This window comes from Larimichthys crocea, chromosome II (assembly GCF_000972845.2).
Source record: "Larimichthys crocea isolate SSNF chromosome II, L_crocea_2.0, whole genome shotgun sequence".
In the NCBI taxonomy this organism is placed as follows: Eukaryota; Metazoa; Chordata; class Actinopteri; family Sciaenidae; genus Larimichthys; species Larimichthys crocea.
The window spans coordinates 3419211-3431837 of record NC_040012.1 but is presented as its reverse complement, the minus strand read 5'-3'; the positions used below and the strand labels follow the sequence as shown (position 1 = coordinate 3431837).

General features: G+C 44.0%; 1 protein-coding gene across 1 annotated transcript; it reads right to left on the bottom strand.

The window, feature by feature from the left end:
- Window positions 1–3476: 3476 nt before the first annotated feature.
- Window positions 3477–11881, bottom strand: LOC104932640 (Krueppel-like factor 6). Its single transcript, XM_019267437.2, has 4 exons — window positions 11529–11881; window positions 8806–9388; window positions 7527–7650; window positions 3477–6554 (listed from the first exon to the last, which is right to left on the bottom strand). Exons 1-4 carry the CDS (start codon window positions 11628–11630, stop codon window positions 6503–6505), a joined length of 861 nt encoding a protein of 286 aa, XP_019122982.1. The 5' UTR covers window positions 11631–11881; the 3' UTR covers window positions 3477–6502.
- Between the last annotated feature and the right edge of the window lie 746 nt (window positions 11882–12627).

Here is a 12627-nt window from a genome sequence, read left to right as displayed (position 1 = left end):
TGTAAAAGTGATCTTTTTCCTGACAGAGAACTTGAACATAGATGCTTTTTTTGGGAAGAATATATGACAAGTTTACGTGAAGGAATCACCCTCTCCCACTACACGGACACTTATTAAAGTTTAGTGAGGGGTTAGAAACAGTGGAGCTGTTATAATGGGATGGGTTTTTTTAGATATACCTTTTTAGATGCACCTTTCAGCAGTCAATGGAGTTTTCTAGACTGTATTATTTAAGAGTCCATGCATTGCATAAAACTGTAAAGCCTGGCAGCCTGGGTATTAAACCCCAAAATGTTTTAATGCAGAGCAATCAATTGGAAATTTGTAACCATATTTATTGAGATAGCCAATTGAGAAAGACTTGTGGGACTAACTTTTGGTGTCAATGTCGGCCCATGAAATCAGTGTAGTGAAGATCTTGGTGATATGGGATGTGTGATACTGAAAGACTGAACTTAAAAACATCTTTGATTCTTCATTCTGTGTTCAACCACTGTTTCCAGAAAAAAGATATGAAGCTCACTGTCATCGAAGCTTGCAGTTTTTAATTAAAAAATGGTCAACGAAATGCAACAATTCTGCAGGGCATCCCAACCGTGACTCTCAAAAATTCAAACCAGTTTTTTAAACATTGTTTTTAGCTAAATGTGACAAAATGTTGCTGTTATTTTCAGAGCGAGACGCTTTACAAACGGCACCCCATAATTTTTTACCAAAACTTTACCGTTGTTCGTCCAAAATTTCCATGGGGTTTGGGATGCTCTGCAGAAATTTGTTGCATTTCTGTTGACCATTTTTTAATTTAAAAACTTGCAAGCTTCGATCGACAGTGAGCTTCATATTCTTTTTTCTGGAAACCACAGTTGTTGAACACAGAATGAAGAATGAAAGATATTTTATAGTTCAGTCTTTCAGTATCACACATCCCATCATCACCAAGATCTTCACTATCACCTGATTTCATGGGCCGACATTGACACCAAAAGTTAGTCCCACAAGTCTTTCTCTATTGGCTATCTCAATAAATATGGTTACGAATTTCCAGTTGATCGCTCTGCATTAAAAACATTTTGGGGTTTAATACCCAGGCTGCCAGGCTTTACAGTTTTATGCAATGCATGGACTCTAGGCTGCCAGGCTTTACAGTTTTATGCAATGCATGGACTCTTAAAGAATACAGTGTCTAGAAATACTCCATTGACTGCTGAAAGGTGCATCTAAAAAGGTATATCTTAAAAAAACCATCCCATTATAACAGCTCCACTGTTTCTAACGCCTCACTAAACTTTAATAAGTGTCCGTGTAGTGGGAGAGGGTGTATTCTTTCACGTAAACTTGTCATATATTCCTCCCAAAAAAAGCATCTATGTTCAAGTTCTCTGTCAGGAAAAAGATCCACTTTTACCACTAAATTATCCAAACCAGAGTACCGCGCTTGTCTCTAATTGTGCACAGTGGGAAGCCTAATAGGTTTTGTGGGAAAAAAAAAATAAGGCCAGTACGAGTCTGTCACGGTCATGCATATTTAATTGATACAAATGTTATTGTGTCCACAAAATAATTGACAATGCGGCAGTGCCAAATTGATCCAATAGTTGGAGAAACCAACACCCAACCCAATGATTGCAGGGCGCACGAGATCCTTCGAAAGACGGAGCTAAGAGTTTTTGTCTTTTGTCTGCTGCAGTCATTTCTGGGAGATTTCTTGTTGCCGGGAAGTTTACGGAGAGGGTTTCTATTCAAGTGAATAAATATGACTCTTCTTTACTTCATCTCCTTCTCACGGTCTTACTTATTCTCTTTCTTCACGTGTTTATTTTATCATATTGCACAGTTTTTAGTTCTGGCAATCTGAATAAAAATACCAATAAATATGTCTTTGAAAATAATAAAAGAAAAACTCTAGAGAGGGCTTCAATTATTTAGGGGCTTTGGGGCGCAGAGCGTGGCAGACGCGGTGGAGCAGTGTTAAAGCTGAGGCACTTTGTGCTTGCAATCGGAGATGAAGAGGCTATTTGTCTGTGTAGTGTGCAGAGCTCTTATCGGGGATTTGTTTGCGGCACAACTTAATTTGCATAAATTTCTTGGAGAGTAAGATGAAGACTCGGCTCTCTTGGCTGGAGCAAGAAGAACAGATTGTCCTCACAATGCGCATTACAGCAAAACAGCTCACGTCGTTGCTCTTATGTCGAACCCGGGGTAAGCTTTTCATCTCGGCGTACTGATCGTGAATATATCTGTAAGAATAAACAAAACTTTTACCCGATTTGTATATGCTTCATGCATCCCAGCTGCTTCTATAGGGAGATTTGGATCATGTGATTACTATATTTAAAGGATAAATCCATTTTATTATGACTTGGGTCAAATCTTTGGCCATGGAAACACTTACTGGGATCTAAGACAGAAAACTGGAGGTTAAAGTGTTAAGTGTATCCTAAAACATCTTATTTGAATTTATAACTGAGTGAACAAGCTTACGTTATCCCTCATTGTAGGGAATCGACTACACTTCATAGGTCAGAGAGCAAACCGATGGACAGCCTGCCTTCATTTTCTCTTTCATATAAGTTCGTCTAATCTGGGATTTGTTGGAAACCTTTATGATCCGACGGCTTGTGTTTCAGGCTTCGCTGGTTTTCCCTTCAGAGATCTTTCAGTCGTCCCATCTTTGCAATCCTCATCAAATCTGATGATAGTCTGCGTTTTCTTATTATCAACAAATCTCACGAAAAGACCAAAACCAACACAGAACTGTCCGTGCCAATATATCTTTTTTATGATCCAATCTCGTTCTTATTATCTTATTCCTCTGTGTCGTAGAGCTCCGTCTTGTCCAAACACTATTAAAAACACATCAATGAGCTACATTCTTGCACTTCCTTCATTACCAGGAACACACACTGTAGTTTATTTTGACTCAGTCCCACATACACTGTCCTGCTGGTCCAAATACTCACGAGAGCAACAATTGTGGATTCATCCACTGCTGGTAATAGTCCCGAAAAAATGCACGATTTACTCTTGTTTGAGTAAAACGACAGTGTCCAGCTGTTTTTGGAACTTTTAGGAATCAATGGGCCGGGGCTGAGTCATAGACAGGTTTAAGGAAGTCTGAAAGTACTTGTAGACAGACTAACACATTGTTGGTTCTGATGTTTTTTTAATGGGTTTGCTACCCAAAATATAAAATAATTCCAGGCTATGTTATTACTGGTAGTGTCGATGATCAACACTAGGCAAATAAAACCCCAACTGGAATCCTTTAATGTAAAGAATTACGGACGACTGCCATCTGACGTTCTAGTCACTGAATCTCTGCAAGTATGGTGCTATTTGACCCCTATGGGGAACGGGAAAGGAGGGGGGGGTGACAGATCATTTCTCCTTTGGGAATCTAATATCCCATAAACAGAGACTTCCTGGTTGAACGTGTCCTGGGAGGGCTGGAGGAGAAAGAAAACAAAAACCACATGTAGATCCAATAAATTCTTTTTATCGATTTTCCAATAAAAAATACATTCATACAGAAACTATTTTACAAAACAATTTCAAATGAAAAAATCTTGTTATGCCATAAAACAAACAAAAATAGAGCCTCATATTTGTTTTTTGTTTTTTTTGTCTCCATGATTTATCCAATAAAGATTCTCTAGCTAAAGATAGGGTGTCTTCGCAGGTCTTTGAAAAGTCAAGAGAAAGAAATCACATGGCAAATAAAAAAAAACTTAACACTTAACGGGCACCAGAATTCAAGTGTCTGGAACAATTCACGTCTGAAAATGTTTTTTTTTTTTTGTTTGATTTTGTTTTTTTCTTGAAAGAAGATAGGCCACAGGTGTATACGCAATTGATGCCTTTTTTTTTTTCTCTTTTTCTTAAACGTACATTTGCTCTACATTTCTCCAAATGAAATAAAAAAACAGAGATGTTACAGAAGCAAATGAAGGAGAATGGAGTGTGTCTATTTTACAATAATTCTTCAGCCTCTTTGTCTTTATTGGTTCATTTTTTAGAAACAACACACTACACTTGTTTTTGGTCCCATACCCTTTCAAAATAGAAGCTTCCTTACAAAATTCTCTTAGTTTACAATGTACATATCTTTGCATTTTTTGACATTTCTCAGTGTATGGACTTTCTTTAATGTTGACCAGGTTCACCTGTACAGTTGTTGAGTTACAACAAGGCTGTCTGAGTGACAGACATCCACAAGGTTTATGACCACTGAAACCAGCCATATCCTTAAAGCAGACAAGATCTTACTTTTACTTTTCCACAAAACATATTACCAGTAAAAACACTGTGGCTCCAAAATGTCTCCTAGAAATCGGGAAAATGGTGACGGAGTTTATCCAATTGTGAAACTTGAAGGGATTTTCAGTAAACTCGAAAAGCTTGAAATATTTGATCAACCCACAGAGGAGTGCGTTGAAGTCATGTACAGTAACTGAAGTTAAAACATGCATATAGTGAAGTTGGTACAGACATACATCTGGTCCTGGTCTCATCACAGTTCACCTGCAGACGCAAGACAGAAACCTCTAGACCTGCAGCACACAGCTCGGCTGAACTGGTTCGACCGGTTTTTTGGTACCGTTCAGTCAGATCACGGGTTGTTTAAACCAGGACTGAGTAAAGATACTGAGTCACCCTGAGGGCGAGACAAAACATACAACATCAAAACAGACTCATGATTGAGAATGTCGTCATTATTGTAAAAAGGAAAACCTCCTTTTTTCTTTAAAGACTGTAAGCTTTTGACACATGAACAAATAGAAATGGCCCGTACAGCGTACTGTAAATTGCGGTAAATCCTAATTTGCCACCACGTTGGTGCCACATTTCATGAGAACAAATTTCCAAGACTCTGTACCTTTTTGAAAGCAAGTTACAGTCCATCTGAAGTGCATCCACACCACCTTATACTACATAGTAGTAAAACCTTTACAAAACTGAATTGCTTTTCCAAGTGCTCTACAATTCTGTCTCAGACCGGGGTCATTTTTTGAAGGATTTTAGTTTTGATTATGATAAATATTCATCAAATAATGCACAGAGATGTAAAAATGGCAGTCACTGTGAAGCTGATATATAGTTTTTCTTTTTAAATTATTATTATTATTATTATTCAGGAGTTTAGAGGAGTCTGTCGCGAGACAAAAAGGGGCAAAGGTGCGACTGTATGGATCAGAGCCTTTTATAAAGCAATTCAATAAACGCACTAGTGCATTCGCAACCCCCCGTTTGGTGTGTGTGTGTGTGTGAGAGAGAGAGAAATCTATTTAACAGGACAAGGCCACTTACATAAGGCATCAGTAAGGTCAACAGTGCATTTACAGATAGAACGAAAGAAGAAGAGCAAAAGTGAAGAAGAAGGAACAGAAATCCCATGATCAAGACAGTTGCCAAGCAATAGTGGTATCCCCAACTCATCAAGAAAAAGAAAAACAACAAAATGACTGCCTTATGTGTTTTGTACAATACTATGATATTGAGTAATATGAAGGTAGCTGCTCTCGAATGGAATTTTGTTGTCCTATAAGCAAACAGGTGAGCAACACATCCCCAGATCCCATGCAACTTCTGTTATAATGGCAATAACTGTTTGTGTACAACCGTTGTTTTTTGTTTTTTTTCTCTTTTTTTTTTTAGATACAGAGCTTACACAATGGACAACAAAATGAGCTTTATAGCGTGTATGTTTTTTTTGAGACAGGCTACATAATACATTGCACATTTAATAGCTGCACTAAACAAAACGACCTCCCGCGTTTGAATCGGGGAGCTGTAGTTCCGCCTCCGGGCGGAAAGAGGGCGCTCTCTAGCAAATCAGCTTGAACCAAACAACCCCCCCCCCCCCCCCTTTTCTTTTTTTATTTACGTCCCCGTCCACAGCCCAACAGACTCAAACAGCACAGACAGAACCCTTGCATTCATTCTCAGTGAGACCACAAACATCACCCACAGAAAAAACCTCCCTCGCGTAACGCCACCCCCCCCTCTCCGTGTCATTCACTCGCAGTTCCACAATGCAAGCTCCATCCGCTCCATAAAGCCAGCACAGGCATCCAGTCACAGGCACTCACAGTCCCCATGCGCACAGGCAAACACACTGTCATTGGAGGAAACGGCACCCCTGCCGGAGTCCCATAATCCTCCAGGAAAAAAGCATCGAACACCATACAGAAGAGTCTCTTCCCGTCTCGTCCAGCCCAGATTTTTTCCCGTTTTTTTCTCTAAACATTTCGTCCAAGTCTCTCCCCGCCCTCCCACTCCTCCGTTAAAAAAAGCCTTTCAAGAGCAATCTCCACAGCGAGGTGTTGGAGGCACTAAGTATGGTGCAAATAATAGCCTGCGTTGCTTCATCTTTTTCCACTGACTGGAACACGGCGGTGTCCCTGTTAACGCTCCCAGGACACACCGGCCTCGCTGATCCCCCACAACAGGTCAGGACAATCAACCAGAATCATCCCACAGAGCTCTCCACGCAGAGGCCATCTTAGATGTGCCTCTTCATGTGCAGCGCCAGATGGTCCGAACGGGAGAAACACCTGAGGAGAGAGGACAGAGAGATTTCAGTTGATGGACATCCAGAATATATCATAATGTATCAGAAGACCTCCATTATTTTGAGAATTCTTGCATTATTCAAGATGGTTTGACCCTTGAAATAGACAAATAGGAATAAATGGGCTATTTCTAATATATAGAAGCAACCGAAACTAGTGAATAAATGGGCTATTTCTAATATATAGAAGCAACCGAAACTAGTTAATCAACCTTTTTTTTCCCAATTATGTTTAGCACAATCAACAGTTACACTGTTAAAATTGGATTTTATGTAGATTAAAGTCCCGGCAACGGTGACTTTGCAGCATTTCGCCATCTGTTTGTTTCCACCAGTAGAGTATAATATATGTCAGACGTTTCTCATAGATGGGCTGTTTCTCCGAACTCACGATGTTTATGTCAACCGGTTTCCTGTCACAACCTATCTATGTTTGTCTAATTTCATTAAGTGTCATTATAAGAACCGCGTGGCGGACGATAAAGCTTCAATGGCTCATTGAAACGCCTTCTGGCTTCTACTCATCAACCGTCCCACATTCGGTTTGTTTGTCCGACTCTCTTTTCATTCAAACCCTCGACCTTGACCACTTTCCATCAGCCCATCCTTGACCCTCATTCATCCCTCTACCTAACATGTCATTTGGCTGAACCATTTTGCATACATAAGTGGTGGGTCTTTGTCGGTGAATGAGCGCTGAGCACTAAAAGGTAAAGAGACGGGGATTACAGCCTCACTGTGGTTTTTTGGAAGTCTGGAAATCTTTTGAAGGAGGCATGAAATCAGCACTTTGTTTAAGAGGCTATTTTTGAGCACCGAGAAAAAAGAAATCCTTGGCTGCTTGTAATGTTGACAATCAGACTTTTTTCCAGTTTGGTATTTGTTGAAGGTCAGCCAGGCTACGCTGTCAGCTATCGTGAGCGTCTAAATGGCTTTTTTTCCGGCGTGCTCTCACCTGTCGCAGTGACTGCATTTGAATGGCTTCGCTCCGGTGTGCTTCCTGAAGTGTCTGGTGAGCTCGTCGCTTCGTGCGAAACGCCACTCGCACCCCTCCCATGAACACCTGTAGGGCTTCTCACCTGCAAATATCACAAGGGGATAAAGCATTAACATTTAGCCGGAAGTGCCTTCTTTAGAGATAGAAGATGTCATTGTTGAGAGATTTCTGCACATGCACAAGGTTTTTAAAGAGTTCACCCTTCAGTACTTCTAAAACACAGAGCAGACAGATTTTGTCAGGTAAACCATCCTCATCTACTTCATTTTGCCCTCCGACAGGTGCTATGATTGTAGTAATTTTGAGCCTTCAATCAAAATATCAGAGGAAATCCTCGAACACGTAACTAATATTTACATTTCTCACTTATCCGTGAGATTTTACAGCGCTGATTTCAGAGAAAATCTCCAGTCCCGTCCTAAGTAGCTGCTAAGCAGATTGGTCTGGACTGCTGGGAAGTTGAAGAGAAAAACAACCTCGTGCCTTGTGGGTCTTGAGAGCTGTGGTATGCAGCTTTAAGGAGCTGCTCGAGTAGACGGCTTATGTAATGGTGGGGGAGAGAGGAGAGCTGCAGGAAAAAATAGAGACTGTTCCTAACGGGCCCTAAAGGCCATTAACCATGTGGCTAACATGGTCGGCGAGAGATGCTAGGAATGTGACTGCCTCTGCTAATGGGCGGCACAGCTTGGCAAGAGGTCAAAGGTGACGAGGGAAACGGCTCACATTTGAACCCCCGGACCAAACGCTGCAAATGTCAGATTCCCATAATTTCTCTCTCTTCTTTACTGTGAATGCAAACGGGCGACTTTTTTTTTCGTTTCCCATGGTGAAATCTGAGAACTGTTGATTTGTTTTCAGGATCCACATCCTCCGGGTGCTGCTCAGGCCACAAAAGAGCATCCCTCCCGCCCCCATCCTGTCTCTGCCTGTCTCCCTCCCCCCCCCGCTTGCGTGAAGTCACGTTCCTCTGTGTGAATTAGGTCACAGTTGAGGGCATTCCTCCTGACAAACTATTCCAAGTATGTGGGAGCGTTTTCAGCACTTTCAACAACCAAGTTCGCACTTTTGGGAGGTTTTCACTCTTCAGATAAGTTTGATGTTGCGAAAAGTGCTCTAAAAGCATGATGTCATAACCTGTCAGGGCGGTATCATCTCCACCCTGCCCTCCCTCGGTGACGGCACACTCATGGCATTTGCATGGTAGCAATAAAAACATCTCACTGTCAAACGTCTTTACCTGTGTGCGTGCGCTGGTGTGCTTTGAGGTGTGAGCTCTTGGTGTACACCTTCCTGCATCCGTTGAAGTGACACCTGTGCACTCGCCTCCTGCCGTCAGGCGACGCCTCCCCGCTGGTCACCCCCGACCTCTCCAGGGTCCTCTCCATGCCACCAGTCCTTATTTTCCCAGGTGAGTGCAGCACTGTCTGTATCCCACTCCACACCTGGGTGACAGAGACCTCCTTGCCCAGCTCAGGTGAGGACGGCGGTGTGCTGATGATGGCCGAGCCCAGGTCTTCGCCACCGTCTCCCAGAATGTCAGTCAAAGAGCCGGAGGAGAAGTCGAGGGTAGGGGAGAGCTCCTCGGAGCTGTCCGAGGCCTCGCTGCTGGCGTCGGAGTTGAAGCCGCCGGCGTCGAGGTGCTGGCTGTCCTGATTGTCTTCCTCCTCCTTGATGTGGGGGATCTTTGGGTCCGTCACGTTCGACTTGTCCCCACAGGCGAGCATCAGCTTGCTCCACAGGTCCTCCTGGCTCTCAAATTTGAGGTCCGTGGCCGAGACGTAGGGCTCGCTCTGGAGGTACCTCTCCAGCTCGAGGCATGTCTGTGTGGAGACAAGATAGCAGTGAGGTCATGGGTGCACAGAGCCTGAGGCCTGTAACACAACGCTCGTCTTCAACTGGAAAGTCCCTAAAACACCCGAAAAAGCCGGTTTAGAACGGGGCAGACAAACCCCGGTGTTCTTCTAACACACCAGGTTTATTCTTAGCAGCAGCAGCAGCAGGAGGGGGAAACGCTGTGACGCTGTAACACCAATGGCCATGCTTCCTTCCTGCCTCGCAGGAACGAGGTAAGACACAATGTCCTATGCAGAGGGTAGTCAAGTACGTTCTGAGGGTGCCCTCTGAGGCCACATCAGGGAAGATTACAGGCACCACATTTCTTTCTGAGAGCATGCAAGAACAAGGTGCTCTCACCCACCAACTCTTGCACAGCTACGTGCGTGCATGAGTGCGTGTCGGGGTCGGTCATGAAATTTACATATGCTACAGAGCCCCCCTTCCCCTCCCTCCTCTTCCTCCCACCCCATTGGGTTAGGGAAGTGCTTGTAGATCTTTTAAATCTATCAATTATTCAGCATAATGTGGATTTAATAATGCATTCAGAGGCATCGCTAGAAATAACATAGCACACCGGGGACTGAGAGGAGGGAGGTCTGGTTCACGGGGGTCCATAAAAAGCCTGGCATGAATACTGCAAGAGCCTGCTGTGGATTGTGGGGCTTAGTTTTTTTTTTTCTTTGAAAAGGAAGTGAGAGAGCACTTCCTCAACTCGCTGCCGTCAATGAGCACAGGCCAGATACGAAGGCCGCTGACAGGCAGGCCCTGTGCAGTTTCCTAATGAAGCAGATCGCAATTTACAGCCAAATGTTATTAGAGCAGGACTGAATGCAGCGGCCGATAGAGCTCTGCACCAAACTCCACTTTTATTCAAGAGTTTCGCCTCTTCAGGCCTCTAGAAAAATATTCAAATGAGGCCGTCTACGGAGGGGATATCCCTCTGTGGCTGCAGGTATGCAACACAGAGCCTGTTGTACTGACCTACGTCAGAGGATCAGAGGAGCGTGCAGACTCGGAGGTAACCTCAACATGTTTTATAGAAACATTAGAAACAGCAAGAGAAGGACGAGCATCAGAAACACAAGCATGGATTCAGAATGTGAATGAAGCGTGGGGAGGTGTCAGCAGATGGATTCTGAGGAAACTTCTCACAAACACACTTTATGTCTAAAATGGGAACGCTGTAGTAATCTGGTAATGAGAGAGAATTCAGTCAAGACAAATGTTTCTCGTCAGCAGTGCTGGATGAATCCCAGGCGAGCTTTAAATGCCTGGGAGGGCGACTTGGCTCGAATCCCAAAGAGATCTGATAGACGGTGGATAGAAGCAGAAGAAGAGTGTTGCCAATTCAACTTATTTCATTTCCTAACTACGAACAAGAAGCGACTTTCGCCCTGTCCATCGGTCTCCGGGATAAAACTGCACTGTTCTGTCATCCAAAGGGCCGATTTGTCGAGCCAAACTGGAACCGAAATCAGACTCTCTCCCTCTGTCTGTCAGTCTGTCACTCTCTCATCTGTGTGTGTGTGTGTGTGTGTGTGTTACAGAGAGCAAGAGAGAGAGAGAGAGAGAGAGAGAGAGAGAGTGGAAAGAGAGGAGGCGGAGGTGGAGGAGGAGGAGATACGCGCAAAGACGCACGGCTCGCCATTCAGTCGCTGAATCTGCAACACAGCGTGTTTTTATTTCTGCCTGTACTCCACGCAAACACGAGCCGAGGATGTGTGCGACAATATTTCCTATTTTGTTTTTTATTTTTTTTATTTTACGATGATCTCATGAAGTGAAACAAAGTCAGAGCCGCGCGCTCAGAGAATATTAAAATAAGATTCGTCTTTAAGGGAACTTGCATCACTTCCCCCTGTAAACGCAGCACATGAACATGAACTGTTGCGCTAAATCCTAAACGTGGAGTCACATAAACAACTTTGACGTTTGCACGTCCACACGCAGCTGTCAGTGTGAGGAAAGCAAGTTTGTCTCCCCGCGCCGCGTAAATGACCCGCACATTCCCCGCACTTCTTTCAGACAACGCAACGCAACGCAACGCAACGCAAAAAAAAAAAAAAAAAAAAAAAAAAGAAGAAGAAGCTGCGTGCGTTTTAGATGGAGGGAGTAACTCGTTACCTGCTGCCAGTACTCTTCCAGAGATGGTAACGCTGAAAAGTATCCGGTGTCGTGCACGATCTGGAGCTCCTGGAAGATGCTGCACATAGGGATGACATCCATTTCACTCCGGAGACGCAGCCACAAGTAGGAACGAAATCAAGCCGCTCGGAGAGAAAAACCCCTGACGCCTGTTGTGTTCAGAGAGGAGCTGGAGCTGGAGCTGGAGCCTTGTGGCTGTATTTGCATGTATCATCAAGTGTGGAGTCGTGCGCTTCCAGTGGAGGTTTTGAGCGTGTGACGCACCGAGAGCGCACAACACTGAACTCTCCAAAAGTCAGCGCACTGTAAACTTCCCCCCCGATTCAAAATTACAGACAAACCCACCCCCATGTGATTACATTACGTTTCGGCACGTCCTCCAATGAGCTCTCAGAAGCGCACCACCCGCCTACCAGACCACCCCTGGCCAATGCCGAGCCAGAGCCGACTCATCCTGCCTGTTGTGGTTGGCGCTCGGTGCGAAGCCTCTCCGGCTCCCATTGGGTTAGATCAGCGCTATTTTTAGAGCTCTATATAACCCGGACTCCCTCTCTCTCTCTCACCGAAACGAGGAAGTCGACTCTTGTACTGATTCAAATGTGCGCTCCGGCTCCTCCGGAGCAGCGCGCAGCGCGCAGGAGAAGTGCTTTGGCTGGGTTCGCTCTGAGTCTCTAAATAGACACAAGTCACTGTTGTTATTTCATCACACACACACACAACACGGGCATGTCTTTTCTTGGGCGACCTGAGGCTTGCATGTCAGACAGGGCAGAGAAGTCTTTCCTCCTGTGTCTGCTTTTTTTTTTTTTTGGAGGTGCGTGGAAACTCACGGGGGGGTCGTCAAAGAGCTGATCACTTTCTGTGCTCCATGAAACAAATCAGATAGACTTCTTCTTCTTTTCATGGCCGTCCAGAGATCCATGAGGATTATTATTATGAGTCTCCCTGTGCCAGTGGAGACGCTTTAATAAGCTATTAAGTTATAATAGAGTTGCCATAAAGATGATTATTCACAAAATGCTGGTGCTGTGCAGGTTATTGTAGTGGCAGTATCATGAGGGACAGGTTTGCTTCTGCT